The 20,471-nt window shown below is 47.9% G+C and overlaps 1 protein-coding gene across 4 annotated transcripts in view; it reads right to left on the bottom strand.

The window, feature by feature from the left end:
* The window catches only part of REEP1 (receptor accessory protein 1), a 101,685-nt gene that overhangs the window by 28,839 nt on the left and 52,375 nt on the right, over positions 1-20,471 (bottom strand). For all 4 annotated transcript variants that reach the window (XM_054029771.1, XM_054029772.1, XM_054029773.1 and 1 more), the window contains exons 5-6: positions 20,351-20,464; positions 7,658-7,826 (exon numbers count right to left, since the gene is read on the bottom strand). In XM_054029771.1, the coding sequence (XP_053885746.1) occupies positions 7,658-7,826; positions 20,351-20,464 (283 nt within the window). The remainder of the gene's footprint in view (positions 1-7,657; positions 7,827-20,350; positions 20,465-20,471) is intronic.

The raw sequence follows: 20,471 nt of genomic DNA, 5'->3' as shown, positions 1-20,471 counted from the left end.
GCTCCTAGCCCCGCGCCTGGGGTCCTGGCTGCCACCAGTCTCACACCTAGGGCTCTGCTCCTGGCCCCGCACCCAGGGTCCCAGCTGCAGGACCCACCCCCAGCTGTGGTCCCAGCCTCAGCCCCCTTACCCCCATCCGCGTCCCCTCTCACCCGCAAGCCACAGCTAGTCCTGGCCCAAGCTCTGGGAAGAGGGGGCACAGACAGGGGTAAGAGGGGGTGAGAGGTAAAAATTTTGGGGACCACTGGCTTTCGGCACCCCCACTGTAAAAAGTGTTACAGTGCCACTGGCTCCAAGCGATGCAGCTAGGTCAACCTAAGTTTTAGATGTAGACCAAACCTAAGTGTATGTCTACACTGCAACGTAAGCCCAGGGTTCAGACTCAGGCTCAAGCCAATCTCCCTTCAATCTACACACAAATCGTGCTAACCCAGGGCTCAGACCCAGTCCAGGACCTATCAGGGGTGGAGGGTCCAAACCTGAGTCAAGCTGGGACCCAATAGGTTTAAGCCCTATTTTCTTTGCAGTGTAGATGCAGCCTTGCTAGACTCATGCTTTGGGAGCTGCCAAAAGTGTCCCATGGTGCCATGGACCAACTTTCTTTGTCCTCTGGACTGTCAAGTTTGATGGACAATCAAGTTTTCCCACACTGCTCCACGAACAAAGGGCTAAAGTGGCCATGTTTTGTGAGCGCACTGGGAAGTCTGGGATATGAGTGGTTGGACTTGAGCCCGCATAACGCATCACAGACACTGGAGCACCAGGCTAGGACCCAGGTTTCAATAATCCCTAACCTGGGGTTACAAATGAGGTAACAAACCCAGGGTCTGTTAACTCGAATTCTACTAACCCTGGGCTTAGATTGCAGTGTAGACATTCTCCCCTCCCACGGGGTCCCAGAGTACAAGCTCCAGCCCGAGCCCAAACGTCTACACTGCAATTTTACAGCCCCATAGCCTGAGCTTGAGTCAGCTGACACAGGCCAGCCGTGGGCATTGGAGTGCAGTGTAGACACACCCTAGGCATCTATGGGATTGGGCCCTCAGTGCCTTAGTGATGCATGGAGCCATTTGTATTACTACTATTAAACTGCAGAACATTGTTTAGCAGCCACCTCATCACTGAAACAACATAGAGCTGGTTTAAATCAATTGCCTGTTGATCCACGAGTAATGTAGGCAAAAGGCAGATGGTGCTAAGTGCAGGAAACAAGGTAAAGGTTTTAGAAAGACCAACCATGATGGGGTGTGTTCCCCACACTTACTAGAAGGGGATAACGTAGGCCAGGTGGGCCAATTAACCTATTAGGCTGCAAGCTGGGGGATATTTACAGGGAGGGGAGAGCCCTAATTAAGGGAAGCAGAAAGCTCACCTGTGGAGCAACAGGAGGGGTGTCTATAAAACCAGGGAGCTGGTGGCAGAAAGTGGGCTCTAGGAACTCTCTCTGGGATATGGGATGGAAAGGGGTTTGAACCAAAAAGGAAGGGTTTGTCTAGCAGATGGGGGTTTAGCTACAGTGGTGAATACGAGCCTGAGATAGGCAAGGTAAGTAGTGCAGGGGGGAGGCAGGAAGGTTTGGGTAGTACAGACCTCAGCTGCAGGAGATAGGACCCCTGAACTGGAACCCAATGTAGGGGGTAGGCCTGGGTTCCCCTACCAGCCACTGAATGAGTGAGTGGTACAACTGGGGCAGTGATCTTGAAAACTGTCTGGGACCATTCATCCCAGTCACGGAGGGAATCACTTAGCCAGGGCAGTGGAATTCAGGACTGCCTAGGACCACAGGTGCTGACTTTCAGCTTTTCCTGGGAGTGCTCCACCCTGCTCTGAGACCCTGCCCCAAGGCCCCACCCTTGCTCTGCTTCTTCCTGTCCATCCCCTGAGACTCTGCTCCCACCCTGACTCTTCCTGCCCCCTCCCCCAAGTGTGCCATGCCCTTGCTCTGCCTCTTCCTACCCATGCTCCTCTGCATCCCCCAGTGCCTCCTGCCAGCCACCGAACAGCTGATTGGTGGTGGGCAGGAAGTGCTGGGGGGGAGGAGAGAAGCTGATTGGTGGGGCCCACTGACCAGCTGATTGTTGGGTGGCTGGTGGGTGCTCACTATTTTTTTTTTTTTCCATGGGCACTCCAGCCTTGCAGCACCCATGGAATTGATGCCTGTGCCTGGGATGCTGTGGAGGATGTTGATAGTACCTGGAAAGGGGAGGACTACAGTGACCTGGCCAGAGGGCCAAGCCACGAAGCGGGAGCATTTGTGTCCCGAGAGAGAGCAATGGAGTGCAAGTGCAGGAAGGGCTGATGGCCAGGCAGAGCTAATTGCTGGATGCAGCCAGAAGGAGGGGCTACAGTGGTGCATAGAGCACTCCGTGACACTAACACATGGCTTTCTCAAGAGAGAATTTTCCTCCCATGTGCAAAATAGGAATTTGGATGGGCCATAGACACTCAGACCTTGTGACAAGATGGAATGTTATTACTAGCAACAGAGAAAGCGGTTCAGGAACACCACACTCTCCTCCAGAAACTCTATCCAACAGCTGGAACTGATCCCAAAGGGGAACTTCTGGGGGGACTTAATTGTATATTTTATTAATTTCAATCACTGAAGTAAAAAGCACATAAGAACCTAGCTAAGGTATTTACCATAGCATCTGAGCACCTTGCAATCTTTAACACTTGTCTTCACAACACCTCTGGGAAGTGCTACTATCCCCATTTGATTCAGATGCACTGAGGCACAGAGACACTAAGGCCCAGATCCTCAAAAGATATTTAGGCATCTAACTCCCATTAGGAATAAGGCACCTAAATCTCTTTGAGGCTCTGGGCCTATGTGACTTATCCAAGGTCACACAGGAAGTCTGTGCTGGAGGAAGAACTTGAACTCAGGTCTCTTAAGTCCTAGGGCTTGGCTACTTGTGAGTTATAGCACAATAAAGGAGCCCCAGGTGCCCTAGCTCACTCCCTGTCCACACTGGCAAGGCATGTAGAGCGCTCTGACTCCACGGCTAGAGCGCTCCTGGTACTCCATCTCGGCGAGTGGAATAATGTTTGCTGCGCCCCCGCTGGAGCGCCATGGCGCCAGTGTGGACGAGGTGTTGCATTACTGTGCTCTGATCAGCCTCCAGAAATGTCCCATAATCCCCTTAAGTCAAGTGGCCACTCCTGTCATTGTTTTGAATCACTGTAGGAATGCAGACATGCCGTTTGAAAGCTCCGTTTCTCACAGCCGGGAATGCTGTGCGTGAGAGAGACGGAGAGGAGAGGGAGGTCTGCTGCTGTCTGAACTTACAAGACAGCATGCTGACGTGCTCTCAGCCCCCCAAAAACCCACTCTCTCTTCCCCCACATACACACAACACACTCTCTGTCACACTCCATCCCATCCCCCATTTGAAAAGCACTTTGCAGTCACTTGCATGCTGGGATAGCTACCCATAATGCACCGCTCCCAATGCTGCTGCAAATGCCGCAAATGTGGCCACGCCAGTGCGCAAGCAGCTGTCAGTGTGGACAGACTGCAGCACTTTCCCTACTGCGCTCTCCGAAGGCGGTTTAACTCACAGTGCTCTACATCTGCAAGTGTAGCCATGCCCCTAGGCTTGTGCCCGAATAACTAGATTTCCTAGGGTTACCATATGTCCGGATTTTCCCGGACATGTCCGGCTTTTTGGGCCTCAAATCCCCGTCCGGAAGGAAATCCCAAAAAGCCAGACATGTCCGGGAAAATAGGGAGGGAGGGGTCATGGGGCTTGGGTCCGGGCCAGAGCCTGGGGCCGGCGGTGCTCGGCCGGGGGTCTGAGCCTCTGGGGCTGGCGGTGCTCGGCCGGGGCCGCTGGGGCCGGCGGGGCCAGGGCGGGCCGGAGCCTCTCGGCCAGAATCAGGGCCGGCGCCCCAGGGCCCGAGCCGGGCGGGAGACGCCGGGACCAGAGCCTCTCGGCCTGGGCCAGCCGGCCGCCAGAGGGAGCCGCTCGGCTGGGGGGGCTGGACTGGGCTGCGCCGCGCCCCGCCCCAGCCCAGCCCCAGCTTACCTGCTGCCTCCCTGTTTCAGGCTTTCCGCGAACATTTGATTCGCGGGAAGCAGGGGAGGGGGAGGAGCAGGGGGGCGGCGCATTCAGGGGAGGGGGCAGAGTTGGGGCGGGGACTTTGGGGAAGGGGCGGGGGCGGAGTTGGGTCGGGGAAGGGGCGGAGTTGGGTCGGGGCCGGAGTGTCCTCCTTTTTTTAAATTAAAATATGGTAACCCTAGATTTCCTCTTTTGCAAACACGGGACCCAGTACTGCACGCCAGGCTGGAATAACTCTCTTCACAAAGCAGGAGTTCCACATACAGAAGGCTTACAATACCGAGTCCCGGTTGTTACAATATTTTAGCATGGGCCAGGATTTCTGTAAATCCTCTTGAAGCTGTAGGAGATTTATGCCTGTCCCCTGTAATCTAGCTACTGCTGTCACTGTAACTGTCTGGCAGGTTCTCAGACCCTTTACAGGAATGCAAAGCCTTTCAGCTGAGTCACCCTGTCAAGTACTGTGCACAGAGGCAGAGATACTTTTGCTGATTCCTTCTGATGTCAGAGCAGCTGAGTCCTTTTAGCTCTAACCCAGTAGTATAAAAAGATGTACAGTAAATGTTTGTGAGATAGAGGGCACCACTGACATCATAGATATATTTGTGTTTTGTTGTTAATTTGGGAGGCAAACTCCAGGAAAGAGGGCAGTTTGGACTGTATCTAGTGTGAGTGCACTCTGTTTGCAGTAGGGTGGGAAGTCCAGCTGCTTACCCCTGTCCATGGCTCTCCAGACATGGTACCACCTGTCTCTCTCTCCCTCTCACTTGCACACATACACTGTTTACAAATGTAATTACAAAACACCAAATCACACACAAATCACCTGGATCCTTGATTTTTGCGAGGAACTCTGAACTCAGCCCAGCTTTGCTGAATGGTTCATGAACAGTTCAGTTATTCAGGGCCCAGCTGTGGAAGACCCAAGGTCAGTGTCTGGCGTCAGTGTGAAACCAGGCCAAAATCAGCAATGTTGAGTGAGTTTGAGTTCATTTGAGCCCAGTGTCACACACTTTAGAACAAAACACAAGGGCTGGTCTACCCACAAAATCAAACATATATCTAAAGCAGGTTTACTGGTTATTTTGGTGGAAGTCTGCATGCGATCACTTATTTTGGATTAAGAATGTCGCATTTTGTTGTTGTGAACCCTCTTATTTCAGATTGAGAGTGTCCTGTTAATCAATCAAAATATGACACACAAATTGGAGCCAAGTGTGTTCACACACAAACTTGCCCTGGAATAACAGAAGTGTGAATTAAAAGCAATTTTATTATTTTGGTGTAGGTTTGTGTATAGACAAACCCTTACAAATGGGGGGATGGAAAAAACATCACCAGAGATCCTTGTGATTTATAATCTTAAGAATTTGTAAGGTGCTCAAATATGATGATGGTGGTAACCAAGGAACAGACATTACCGGTAGATCCCAGTACTCAAAGCAAACCTGGGGGGGGGGGGGGGGGGGGGAAGGTGCAAATTCACATAAATCTGAAACCCAGCAAACGTTTACACAGACCCCACCAGAAATTGAAATTGCTAGATTTCAAACAACTCTACTTTCCACTTCCCTGACCAGCCTCCAAAGGCTGACAAACCTGCTGCTTTCCAGGAGAACCTAACCTCTCAAGAACCTTACCTCTCCCCAGAATCAAACAGGGAGTTACAGGAGTTTTGGCCTCAGGGTGATATAGAAGAATTCTGGAAAACATTGTCTGGAACAATCCACTATCTAACAAGCTTGCAGATTAATTTATCTGCAGAGATGGCTCAAGCCAAACATTTTGGATCTGGGCCTACGAAGCTTTTCACACCTGAACTTGCAAAAATCTTTATAATGAAATCTCTCCCTCTTCTGACCTCCACACTTTTCTGACAAAGCAAAATTTGTGCTGCTTTTCTGCTTTGTCCTCCTAGAAGCTGAATCTAATCAAATACATTTCAGAGGCAATTGCTTCTATTCCTCTCCCTCCCCCCACACTTACGGGACATCCCTCATAAATAGCTTTCAAATCTTGGCATCTATCCTTACACATACATTGATGGGAGTTTATTCATGAGTTGTCTTTGTCTATAGTGCAGTATCTTAAAATATGACTGTCATAATATCTACTGTACATTTCAGTGGTGATTCAGAAGACAGTCAGGGTAGGCACTGGTGTACCTAATTCACACTAGATACACACCATGTCGTGGGTACAATTTTCAAAATTAGGTGACATAGAGGCGTAAGTCCCATTTTCAAAAGAAAATTAGGAGCCTAAGTCCCACTGACTTTCAATGAGACTTAAGCTCCTGAGTTACTTTTGAAAATGGGACTTGTGCGTAAGTCACTTAAGTACTTTTGAAGATTTTACCCTACGCTCTTTACTCCTTATGATAAATGGACCCTGAGTGTCAATTTCACCCACCCACATTCAGCAGTCACTGGACTCCACTGGTACATGAAAGCTGTCAGCTCGGCATGTTTGTCCTGATCGACACAATCTTGCGGCGGGATTATATTGTCTATGTGCATCATACATCCTGCTCTGTGCTGCCCTGAGGAGGATAAGGATCTGCTGCAGTCTCCAGCCCCAGAGTCTGACCCCTTAGAAGAGTGGTTCTCAACCAGGGTACACGTACCCCTCGGGGTACTCAGAGGTCTTCCAGGAGGTACATCAACTTACCTAGATATTTGCCTAGTTTTACAACAGGCTACATAAAAAGCACTAGCCAAGTTAGTACAAACTACAATTTCATACAGACAATGACTTGTTGATACTGCTCTATACACGGAAATAGAAGTACAATATTTATATTCCAATTGATTCCCTTTTACCATATAATTATAAAATAAGAAAGCAAGACATTTTTCAGTAACAGTGGGCGGTGACACTTCTGTATCTTTAGCTCTGATTTTGTAAGCAAATAGTTTTTAAGTGAGGTGTACCTCCTGAAATGGGTACGGTAGTCTGGAAAGGTTGAGAGCCACTGCATTAGTTCAAGCTGTAGAAACTCATGCTTGTCCCCTCTGGAAGTTTAAGGTTCAATCCTTGGTGTCTGCCAAAAAGGTGGCCATCACACAGCATGACAGCAATCTTGCTCCCTCCTTTAATTGCCCTGACACTAAGCTGTGATGCTACCCTGTGAACTTAAGCATTACAATATCTGTACTGACACAGCTGTTATAATGATTTCTACCTCTAGAGGCAGGACAATTCAGTCACTGCAAAACAATTGCCTACAAGCCACTTGTCTGACTTGGGCCATATCGTGAAAGGGAATTTGTAAGACACCTTTCCTGGCATTGATTACACCGGAGGGATAGCTCAGTGGTTTGAGCATTGGCCTGCTAAACCCAGGGTTGTGAGTTCAATCCTTGAGGGGGCCATTTAGGGAATTGGGGTAAAAATCTGTCTGGGGATTAGTCCTGCTTTGAGCAGCGGGTTGGACTAGATGGCCTCCTGAGGTCCCTTCCAACCCTGATATTCTATGATTCTACATCGCCAGTGCTTCCTGCATTCCTCTGTTGCTCCACTTTGAGGATCAGTGAGTGGAGAAAAAAAACTTCAGGTAACAACACAAGACGGAGGAAAATGCCGAGACTTACCTGAGCCGCCCGCGCTTTCTGATGCACTTCTGGATGTTTTGGGCTTGCTCTGTTTGCTGCTTGTTCGTACAGTGACTGGAGGCGGCACAGGACTGCTGCTGTCTCCTCGAATGGTTGAGAGATCCTGCATGCTAAAGCTCCTGAGTCTCTCAGACAGAGCCCCTTGTCCCTGGTCAAACAAACAATACACACCAGTCAGAGTCCAGGACACGTTTTAAGCCCCCCGCCTTCTAAGGTTTTGTCTACATTACAGGTTACTTTTGAGACATGTAAGTTATACATTGCTCAGGGGTGTGGATTATTCACACTCCTGGTAAGTTATACCGACCTAAGCGCCGGTGTAGACCGTGCTATGTTGGCAGGAGAGCTTCTCCAGCCAACATGGCTACCGCCTCTCAGAGGGAGGAGTTGTTAAGCTGACGGGAGATCTCTCTCCCCTTGGCTTAGGGCATCTTCACCACAAGTGCTACACTGGCGTAAGTGCTGCCGTGTAGATGTAGCCTGTGTTACTGCAGTCCTTCAGGAGGAGAGAAGGGAATTCATCAAGTGGGGATGCTCCCCCCTACAGAGCGGGGAGAAAATGGGTTTGTAAAACAATTCATTCTGTTTCCTTTTTCCTCTAGCGCTGTCAATGATCTAAAGTCTGGTCTTTCAGACTTTTGCTGGAGAACTTAGGTTGGCTCAGCTGTGTGTCCCAGGAGCTGCTTCAGACCTTAATGAAAGGAGCAAGTGTTTGAGTTAAACAGGTGTTTGACAAACGGAAAAAAAACCAAATAGAGATTTAAACCAACTAGATCAAAATCACTGTCATTCTAAGCTAATCACTTCCATGGTTTCTGCATGGCAGCAGCCTACTACTTCTCCAGTTGCTCAGAGCATCTCCAAGGCAGACAAGAGCTGAATTTCTAATGTTACAGCAAAATCCTTTTCAAAACCAAGAAACATTCCAGAGCTTCTCCATACCGCACAAAGAAGCACTGAAGGCCCCACATTCATTTATTTCCCTTTGCAGGTTACCTTTAAATCAAGCCACAGGAGGTATATTCCTGAAAGACAGGAACACCGTTTTTCTATGAGAATGGTTGGTGCTTAAAGGAATGCAGTCCAGTTTAAAAAAAAAAAAAATCCCATCTAAAAATCAGCATCCCCCAGCACTGTTTGTAACCCAAACACTGCAACATACTTCTATCACAAGAAATCCTGAAGTCATTAGTTAAACTGAGTGATATTCAAAAAGTAACCAAACTGCATACATGGTGAAAAATAAATTTCAATTATAAAGATTCTTTCAGTTGTCATACTCTAAGATAATATTTATAGCATAGTGTAGAAAAAACTACTTTTAAAAATATAGGGGGCCTGATTCTAATCTCACTTGTACCAATGTAAAATAGGAGTAACTCCATTGCAATCAATGGAGTGACACCAGTATACACTGAGGTGAGGTCACAATAAGGCAAATAATAGTACATTTGATAGTGTCCTTTTAACATAAAGATATGCCTTAGAAAATTAAGGTGCAAATGGTCAGATAAGGAATACTATAGTGATTCAAATGCCACTTTCACTTCAGCTTTCCTTTTATAAAAATAGTGCATTAAGGGCCCAAAACACTACTGTAGAACAGGGCCGGCTCCAGGTTTTCTGCCGCCCCAAGCGGCGGAAAAAAATAAATAAATAAAAAAGCCGATCGGCGGCAGCTCAGTTGTGCCGCTCCATTCTTCGGCGGCAGTTCGGCGGCGGGTCCTTCGCTCCCTCTCTTCCTCTTCAGTGGCACTTCAGCGGCAGCTCAAAGAGGAAGAGAGGGACTGAGGGACCCACCACCAAATTCCCGCCGAAGACCCGGACGTGCCGCCCCTTTGTATTGGCCGCCCCAAGCACCAGCTTCCTTAGCTGGTGCCTGGAGCTGGCCCTGCTGTAGAAGACAAAAATAGGTTAATTCAAGTCTTCTGCATTAGAATCCCACTTTTTAATGCCCCAAATCACATTTCTAGATTAAATACAACACTTGATTATTTTACACATACACCTTACCTATACACACGTACCACCCTATGGTATTCTACAGTAATTATTCAAACCCTGCTGGTTACAGTTGTATTACTACAGTGATTAGGTGCTTATGCAATGCCAACAGCCCCTGCTCATCAGCAGGCAGGATCAAACCTGGGACTTCTGGAGCTTAGTGCATGAGCCTCTACCGCATGAGCTAAAAACCAACTGGCTGTTAGCTAAGGCGGTAGAGCAAACTAATTAATCTCTCTCTAAGTGGTCTCGGTGCCACTAGAGGGGACAGAACACCACACCCAGGAAGTGTGTGGGTTACACTCACACTTCTGTAAAATACTGTAGTTAAAAATAAAAACATTGTTTGTTTTAAATAAGGAAATCAACCACCCTTCATAATCAGAAAATAATAGTGGGAAATACTCCCCACTAGTACATTGAACACAACTACACTGAAGTCAACCTGGCTCACCTATACATTGATATCAATAGGATGGAATGGTACTAAGATACTTGAACCACCTAGAATAGGAATCCACAGGTACCAATCTGCCAGCCTCTCTCATCTGCTTCACACAGAGGTAACTGGAAAACTGAACCTACTATCCCACAAAGTGTTTGGTGCTCTCAGAAGCAACCGGAAAGGCTTCTATCTAAGATTTAAGTTGGACCAGACGTTGTGCCACATCAGTGCTCAGAACTACTGTCATAATGTGGTGGCACACACAGTCCCCTACATAATTTCTAGATTAGTGATTTCTAAACTTTCCAACCTACAGCCCACTTCATAACAGAAAAATCCTCTCAGGGACCCACCTCCTTTCTCAACCTGTGGTTCCCCTACCTCTAGGTTCTCCCAGTATTTCACTGTGGGAACCACCGGGGTACTCTATGAAACACAGCTTGGAAAACAGCATTCTACTTTAACAAAAAGAAAATGCCATTCTCTGCTGACTTCCGTAGTGCCATCTTTTGGTACCAGCAGCTGAAGAAGGGGAATCACCTGCATGAAATAAATAGAAATGGCCCTTTTACAATGTGTCTGTGTGGTGATGGTAACAATCTATTTTTTTCTTTTCAGTCTACTGCACCTTTAAGTTTCTAAAAATTATCTCGGGCTGCAGAATTCAGCAGCCATTTTGTTCTCAAACTTGCTGCAGCCTTTTAGAGGGGACACAAGGGCCAGGTCTACACTATGTCAGAAAAAAGAACAAGGAGTACTTGTGGCACCTTAGAGACTAACAAATTTATTTGAGCATAAGCTTTTGTGGGCTAAAACACACTTCATTGGATGCATGCAGGGGAAAATACAGTAGGAAGATATATATACACAGAGAACATGAAAAAATGAGGAATTCCACCATGATTTCAACAATTTCCATCCCACCATCAATCTCAGCCTGGACCAGTCCACACAAGAGATCCACTTCCTGGACACTACAGTGCTAATAAGTGATGGTCACATAAACACTACCCTATACCAGAAACCTACTGACTGCTATACTTACCTACATGCCTCCAGCTTTCATCCAGACCACACCGCACGATCCATTGTCTACAGCCAAGCTCTAAGATACAACCACATTTGCTCCAACACCTCAGACAGAGACAAACACTTACAAGATCTCTATCAGGCATTCATACAACTACAATACCCACCTGCTGAAGTGAAGAAACAGATGGACGGAGCCAGAAGAGTACCCAGAAGTCACCTACTACAGGACAGGCCCAATAAAGAAAGTAAGAGAACACCACTAATGAAAGGGAAATTTTTAAGCCATCCAGTGATGATCACATGTGGCCAACCTGTAGTTACTGTACCTTAGCATCAGTGGTTACTTGATGGGAAACTGAACACCAACCCATCCCCACCACATATGCAGCATTATGCTGAATAAAATTAATACTCCTATCTCCATAACTTTGGTTCAGCAGACCCATGTATGGTACCAGACTCATCTGCACCCACACTGTGGGTTCAGTTCTACAGACATTTACTGTGGGGAGCAGTGCTTGCTACTGAATTATGGGTCCCACTGGCTTTGATGGGACTTTACCCAGGAGCAAATTATTATGTATCCTTCTTTCTATATCAGTAGCACCTACGATCCCCAGACATGGACCAGGACCCCATCGTGCTAGGCGCTGTACAAACCCTGCCCCAAAGAGCGCTCAATCGAAGTGTAAAACAAGAGACAGCAGATGGATTGAGAGAGACTGAGGGAGTACAAGAGAACAATGAGACAGTATTGGTCACCATGACAGGCTGTGGTCTCAGCACACCAGCAGCCTAACCAGTGGCAAGTTTTTTGTGGGCTTGTCCAGTACAGTAAGTGATGAGGCAGCTAGTGAACACTTGCAGAAGGGGGTTCGATATCTAAACGCTTGAGCCAAATTCTGCCCCCATTTGCACCAGTGCAGCCTCATCGATTTCAATGGAATTGCACCAGCTGGTGTAAGTGAGGGCAGAATTTGCCCCCTCAGCTGTATGGGGGATTCTGCTATGAAAAGCAAACACAGCAACTTAGCCAATATAGCGGCAACAACAGGAGTTACGTGAAAAAACAAACTATCAACCCCCCTGACTAACTGTTGGATTTGACCTGATTACCAGCAAAGGACTTTTAAGCTATTTTGCTGATGAGACTGGAGAGGATTTTAGAGGCAAGTACACAAAAGCCACACACTGTAAGCTGAGCAGGCATTGGGTGTTCCCATGACAATCTCATCTGAGTGGGAAATGTTTGCTAGTCCTGGCTTAGTTTTGATGATTACGTTCTTCACACTAGTCTTACTGGGAATCATTTAGACTCATAGACTTTAAGCTCAGAAGGGACCATCATGATCTTCTAGTCTGACCTCCTGCACAACGCAGGCCACAGAATCTCACCCACCCACTCCTGTAACAAACCTCTGACCTATGTCTGAGCTATTGAAGTCCTCAACTTGTGATTTAAAGACTTCAAGGTGCAGAGAATCCTCCAGCAAGTGACCGTGCCCCACGCTGCGGAGGAAGGCGAAAACCCCCCAGGGCCTCTGCCAATCTGCCCTGGAGGAAAATTCCTTCCCGACCCCAAATATGGCGATCAGCTAAACGCTGAGCATGTAGGCAAGACTCTAGTGCTAGCCTGAGAGTTAGTATAAGAATTCAGCAGGTTACCTGCCCTTTTTGCTGGTCCAAATGTAAGAATAAATGAAGGCGCTAAGAGACCTAGAAAGGGAAAAAAGAAGGCTCTTGTGGCAATGCACCGATAAGTTTTGAGAACAATATACATTTGGGCACAGGAAGTGCTCAGCATCCACCAGTCACAGTAGTTCCTGGCGGCCCCGGGGCTGGCCACTGATCAGCGAGCGGCTGGTGGGAGGGCTTGGGAGACAGGGAGTGGAGTGGGGGTGGGAAGAGGTGGAGCGAGGGCAGGGCCTCAAGGTGGAGCAGTGGTGGAGCACCAACGGGAAAAATAAAAGTCAGCACCTATGCATTCAGGGCAAATGTAATCCAGGCCAGCTCAAGGTTTTGAGGGAGGCAGTGATGTGCCAAGGATGCATGAGCATCTCTGTGGCTGACGATGGAGGATGGGAGAAGGTTAGTGTGAAAGCTATGGCAATATCCTTGAAAAACCTTATTGAATTAAAATTACGTGTCTTTGGAGCCTGTTGTATTAAATGCAAAGGTTACATATTATTGTGGGCCTGGACCATCCTTGGTCTTTTGGGACAATACATGTGGCATGGATTTCCTGGGAAATCCACCCCAGTTATGCAAAAACCCAGCCTTTGGAAGAGGGGACCATTGTCTACTGATCACTTGTTCACTAGGCCAAGCTCAAAGGCCCGAGCTGTATAAAAGAGAGACTGAACTATTCATTGTTGTTCTGGTTCTAAGCCAAGGCTGTTATGAACTTGTAACCACAGACGAACCTCTTTGTGGGGTCTGAAGGACTAATTTCCTGCCAGAGCCTTTGTTGGAGTCAGGGGGTGATCTCTGCAGGGCCGGCTCCAGGCACCAGCTTAACAAGCAGGTGCTTGGGGCGGCCAAGGGAGGGGGCGGCACCTGCAGCAATTCGGGGGCAGCAGGTCCCTCACTCCCTCTAGGAGCGAAGGACCTGCCGCTGAACTGCCGCCGCTGATCGCGGCTTTTTTTTTTTTTTTTTTTTTGCTTGGGGCGGCAGAAATGCTGGAGCCGGCCCTGGATCTCTGGTAAGCTTATTATCATAGAAGGGACCTCAAGAGGTCATCTAGTCCAGTCCCCTACACTCGAGGCAGGACTGAGTATTATCTAGACCATCCCTGACAAGTGTTTGTCTAACCTGCTCTTAAAAGCCTCCAATGATGGAGATTCCACAACCTCCCTAGGCAATTTATTCCAGTGCTTAACCACGCTGGGACCTTATTAGCATGTGTATAGGTTCTCTCATTGTTTTAATATGCTTTCTCTGTACTGCTCTCACCGTAAGAATAAATATGGCTGCTTATAAAGAGCTGTTAGCAATCATGCTGTTCATAACCTCGGAAGAGAAAGCAAAGGGCAAGTATTGGCCTATTTAGGCAGTCTGGCTGCTTACTGGGGATATCACACGGTAGGCAGGGAACTGAGCAGCCTGGAAAAAATCCTGGTGAGGAGGGAGATGCGGATCTCTGCCCTACAAAGGTGATGGTTGAGGAGCCAGGAGCCTAGAGCAGTGCCCTTGAATGACCACAGAGAGGACATATAGATGCGGTTGCACGGAGTGGCGAGAGAGGATGGGCAGGGAAGTCCATCTGTAACCTTGGATGAATTATTTATTTAACTTCTCCTTGTCTCGGTTTCTCCATCTGAGAGATGGGGAAAATAACACCTAACTCACAGCCATATTGGGTCAGACCAGTGGTTCAGTATTCTGTCTTCTGACACTGGCCAATGCCAGGTGCTTTGGAGGGAGTGAACAGAACAGGGCAATTTTGAGTGATCCATCCCGTCATCCAGTCCCAGTTTCTGGTAGCTGAAAGACACCCAGAGCCTGGTGTTATGTCCCTGACCATCTTGGCTAATAGCCATTGATAAGAACAGTCATACGTGTTTGTAAAGTGCTTGCATCAAAAGCACCAAGTATCACCACTTCACTCTTTATACTGCCAGGCAATCCTCACCCGATGAGCATCAAATCTGGCATGTTTGAAATCCACATGAGGAATTCCCATTGGTGTCAACAGCAGCTAAGTGCTGTTGCATTTACTGCCAGTTTAGAAACAGTGCTAGGTGAGGTTCATGTACCACTAATTGGCATGTTGGCAGCTATCTTAGTTCTGGCCACTGGGAGGCAGCATGAGAAATTGCGCTATACCTACTAAAGACACTGTAAAGAGCTGATGGTTGCACCCAGAAGCCATCATAGGCGGATACAAGCATAAGCTATGGGAATAGAACCCAGGACCTGATGTTCTAAAATAGAGGCCTCTTCCCCATGAGCTAAAAGGGCTGTGATAGTATCCATTCAGTCTTGATTCCATAGCTTCCCTGTAACCACGACAGAGTGTGGAAAAAATAATACTAGGACAGTAATAAGGAAACGGAAATTTGCTCACTGTAACATGATGGTGTGTGTTCATTACATCCAGCCGTTTTGTTTGTGCAGTTCATTTCCTTTCCTGGGGACTTTACCTCAATGCTGGCAGACAGTTCCTCCTAATCTACTCTCTCCACTCTCCATGTTTGCAGCGTGGCTCTGCCCTCCTGTGCTTTGGCTATATGTCATCTTCACCTCTGATTGAGGCTGGATTTACATCAAAGAAACACCCAACAGAAGGGGGAAATTAAGCAGCCGCCCTGCCCTGGGTGTGGTGCAGCGAAGAGTTTGAGTATGTGTTTGGTTTGTAGTGTAGTTAGTGAAAAAGGCCTCTGGAAACCCGAAGCAGTGGTGAGCCCTGCTGCCAGGGCACTGAGGTAATTTGAGAAATGCTGTAATAGCCAGCACAGGATGATATGCTTCAAGAAAGCTGTGCGTCCTTCTCTTGACTAGCCCCATACAACGAAGCCAAGGCTTTTCAAGTGACCACTGATTTTGAGTGCCCAATTTGAGACACTTAAAGGGGGCCTGATTTCACAGGGCAGGTGCTCGGCCCCTCCTGCAAACCAGGCCCCTTTAAGGTCCCTCATGCTGGGCATCCAAAATCACTTACCACTTTTGCAAATCCTGACCACAAAGACTAGGGACACGATGTAGCCCTCACCTTGATGGATGTGCTAAGCGCTGTGAACAGAGTTTTCATCAGATACCTTAGACAGGCAGGCATGGGGTGAATCTACCACAGAGGGCTTTAATTATCAAAGAGGGCTCTATGCATGTGATCAAAGGAAGGAAATCCACCCTGCCCAATGCAGTGTTCTCCCTCCCCACATCACTCAGCTCCACATGCAATTTGAAGGAGAGAGCTCTGCAGCTCTCCTCCGGCGCATTATGCCCAAGGCAGCATTCTCCCAGGTGGGATCTAGAAGCCTGCTGGTACCTGAGAGCTGGGGACGGAGTTTGCCGAGAGAGGAAGAACTGTCCCAAACAGACAGGCTAGAGCAAGGATCTTTTCTGAGGGCCTGATTCAAAGCCCTGTGGAGTCAATAGGAGTCATTCCACTGACACCAGTGGGCTTTGGAGATCCAGGGCGATGTGTGTGTGCTGCCAGCCAGCCAGCCAGAATTACCACCAACCCTGGCAGTGTTTCAGGTCATATTTTCACACGCATGACAGACTCTTGGACAATCTCTCAGACCTATTAGGCACAAACGGGCTTTTCATCAATGCCAGTCAGGCATGCTTTCTCTCCCTCTCATTTTTTCCCCCATCCGAAACACTGTGGCTGGTGCAAGGAGGTTTCAGCTTTTTATTCCTCGTTCACGATCGTCGTCATCATCAATATAGCAGTAGACCTAAAGAGCCCGTTGTTCCAGGTGCCGTGCAAACAGTTGGTAGGTAGTCCCAGCCTGGAAGAGCTTACAATTGAAAAGGAAAAACCAGAAGAAGGGCCAGGAAAGAGAGATAACATATGAGCAAGTGTCTGAGTTGGTGATTGGCACACGTCTTGTTAGTGGGCCGGAGCTCCGTGCCCCTCGGAGGGCAATGGGCTGAACTAGTGGAAGGTAAGGGGGCTGCACATCAGGATTTACCTCGTTACCGGATCCTACCACTTAGTTCTTACCCTCCTGAAGTCACTGTGTGCTGAGGGAAGGACTGTGGTGCCACACAAGGGGGATGCAAGATGGTGGGACAAGGACTCTGCGCTGAGTACCCAGCACCAGATGTCTGACTTTGTCTCCACTCAGAAATCCTCAGAAATGTACCACTCATCTTGAAAGAGAGAATGAGAGCGAGAGCACGTGCAAGCGAGGGAGATTGGCACAAGCGGCCTGGGGTTCTGAGAGCCCCTCACCTGTCTAGTAATGGCCTATAGTTTTGCCTGGCAGCACAATTGTTTTTTTTATTGTGTCCAGCTAATCAAACATCTAGGCCATTTATCAGTCAGGCCAGTGGAGGTTCTGACTGAGCTAAGGAGGAGGCACGTATATTCTAGCCTGTTGTAGCATCTTGGTCTGGCAGGGGACACAGTTAGTCCACCAGAGAGAAGGAAAAGAAGGGGGTATGTCTCAAAGTTCAAGAGTACTTAGATCTGGGTCCATTTCTCACTTTAACTGGGCCTGCACCCAATAAGCTTAGGGCTAGGGCCTCGTACCTAGATTAACAGATGCTACGGTGATTTATACCAGCTGAGGATGGGGCCCCGGATATCTTAGCATCTATTTCTGTCCTGTTATTCCAGTTGAAGTAGGACACGGGATGGACCTTTCCTTTCTCTACTTGGTAAGGCCACATTTTCCACTTTCTGAAAACCAGGCCACTTATTTTGGTGCTGAAATATGGATTTGGGGGCCTAACTTCAGCCTTGGGCTTCAACTTGAGCACTTTAACACGTGTTAAAGGCAAATTGCCTTGTCTCCACGGGGCTATTAATATGTATTAGCACCTTCCAAAGGCTAGGGGAGACAAGCCAGTGAGAGTCCGGGAGCTGACGACTGAAATAGGGGGTAGCGCACTTTCTAAACTTGGGTGCGAGGGTGGTGAGAAACATTTCCCCTTAATGACAGCTGTATTTTGGTTTTATTCACTGTCTGTCACCCTGACGTGCTCTCCAGACCATAATTAAGTAATTAAAACTCAACACCTATGAATGCAGAGAAGTATTATACCTACTTTTCAGGTGAAAAAATTGAGGCACAGAGAGGTGAATGGCTTGTCAAAGGCCAAACACTGAACTGATGGCAGAACCCAGGAATCCCAACTCCATCCCCTACTCTAACCATTAGATTAAACTCCCTTCCAGAGCTAGGAATAGAACAGAGTGATTGTTTTGTTACAACTGCCTCAAATTGATCCAATACTAATCCCTTGAGCTAGCCGTTAAACCACTCTCCCACCTCTGAAAACAAGCAGCTAGGTAAAACTTCTTACCTGTTATGGGCACTTGCCTAATTTAAAATGTTGTCCCTAGGAGTAGGCCTTTGAATATGTCGTAGACAGGGAGGATGGTTCAGTGGTTAGGGCCCAAGCCTGAAACTTGGGTTCAAGTCCATGCTCTACCATCAACTTCTTCTGGGACCTGGGGCAAATCATTTAGCCTCTCTGTGCCTCCATTCCCCATCTGAAATGGAGACAGTAGCACTTCCCTACCTCATAGGTGTGTTGTGAGGATAAATACATTGAAGATTGTGAGGCGCTCAGATACTGCAGAGACAGGGGCAGGATAAGAACCGAAGCTAAGGTGTGACAATGGTAAAGAATCACAGAAAGAGATACTTTCTTCTAACACTGAACAAGGATCTCCATTAGATCAAGGAAAACTATCATCCCTAAAACTACTCTGTCCCCCTCTTTCACTGCATACCTTCTTCCCTACGGCCATCCCCAGCCTCCCTTCCACCGGGCCTCCTGCTACCACTGGAGCTGTGTACATATCCTTGCAAGGTGGAAAACAAGCATTTTGAGAAAGGGCCCAAGACTCAATTATTCTGTTCCTGTGCTCAGGGCAGGGAGAGAGAGATGGGGCACAAAGGCTTCAGGCCATATTCTGGGGTTGGACAGGGCCTTGCCGAGCCCCAAGTGTAAATCAGAGCAGCCTCAGGGTTGCTCTAACTTATACTCTCCTTCCACGTACTCCTGGAGGCCCTGGAAAGCAGAGACAGACATAGTGCAGTGCACCAGGGACATCAGTGCATCTACACCACATGCTGGGAGCAAAGGAAGTACAGAGTCAGTGATACTCTCAGTGGACTGCTGCTGCCCATTTTAAGGCCCTTTTATGCTCCTAGAGTGCCATAAAAGGCCTTGGCGTAGCCAAGGTGTCAGCCGAATGTCTCACTGTCATGTGGAGGTTTGTAGGGACCATCACAGATACAGCATCACGTCAGCTCAATATCTAGAAACAGACGACTGTGAGCAGGGAACAAAATAAGCATTCTTGGCTTTTGCACATTTAAAACAGATCTCAATATTACTGTAGCACCAGGCAAGTGTGTAACAGTACAGATGCCATACAGAACAATGTGGGTGTCTGCTTTGCATATCGAGAGCAGTTCCCATCTAAGGATCTCAAAGTGCTCTACAAACATTCAGGTATTCAGCCTCAGTCCCCCATGATACAGGGAAGCGGTATTCCTATTTTACAGATGAGGAAACTGAGGCAGAGGGAGATCAAATGATATGCCCAAGATCATACAAAAAGCCTGTGACAGAGATCAGAATCCAGGTCTCTGGACTCCCACATTAACCATAACAGCGTCCATTTCCTACTACAAACTGCTGCTGTACCTTTGGAGAAAACAGATCACGGCTTTTTCTTGTACTAGATCTAACCCAGGACTAGAGCACAGGACATGCCACGTCAGATGAGACCATTTCTCATCACGACCAGCATCCTGTCTCCAAAAGTGACCAATAGCTGCTGCTTCAAAGGAATGTAATCTCCCCTTCACTCAACGTAATAATGAACCTAGTCAATCATATGATGCTGTATAGGGTATGAAAGAAGAGATCCTTCCTGACCCCAGCAGGTGATCATTTAATGTTCAGAAGCCTCAGATTTCATTGATTTGATGTTAGCATCCAAATTAGAGGTCAGAATGTTAGCCAGCATTTTTAACAATCCAATGAAACAACAACAGGCCTAGTGTGGGGGCTCCTTCCTCAGTCCTACTCTGTGCATTCTCCTGAGAAAGGGGGCAGGAAATAACTGGACAGCTGAGCTTAATTTTCCTCAAAGGAGTCATTAAGTAATTGCCTAGCCTGGTGTAATAACTGTTCCAGGGTATGATCAATCTGTATCACTCATGCAAATCTAATTGTGCATCATCATAAGGATAGAGTGTCCTGCTCAGCAGAGGCCCTCACACAGACCTGAAGGCAAAGCATGGCCCCTTGCGTTTACCCCCTTCATTGACTTCTACAGCATTGTGGTCTTGCATAATGTGTTCATCCCAAGACACACCCGTGAGGCTGATGTACAGGACGCTGGGCAGCAGGATCGTAACCACTGAAAGAATTCTGGACTCTCCCCCGCCCAGCCTTCCTCCTCTCCACCCCGCTGTGTTGTTACCGTAGACAATGGACCCAGACCCGATTGAGATGCTAACGGCACCGCCGTGACCTGCGCTCTCCCAGCTGTTACCTTGGAAGCCGCCATCACAGCTGCCGTTGCTGCAACATTCAGTCCCCGCTTCCCAAAGTGCACCAGGGCATCGTAGCTCCGATCCTTCGCTTGGACGAGGCAGTCATCAATTTCCTGTCGC

Source organism: Malaclemys terrapin, chromosome 5, assembly GCF_027887155.1.
Source record: "Malaclemys terrapin pileata isolate rMalTer1 chromosome 5, rMalTer1.hap1, whole genome shotgun sequence".
Lineage (NCBI taxonomy): Eukaryota > Metazoa > Chordata > Testudines > Emydidae > Malaclemys > Malaclemys terrapin.
Note: the sequence above shows the minus strand (reverse complement) of the source record. Positions and strands in the feature narration are given on the sequence as shown.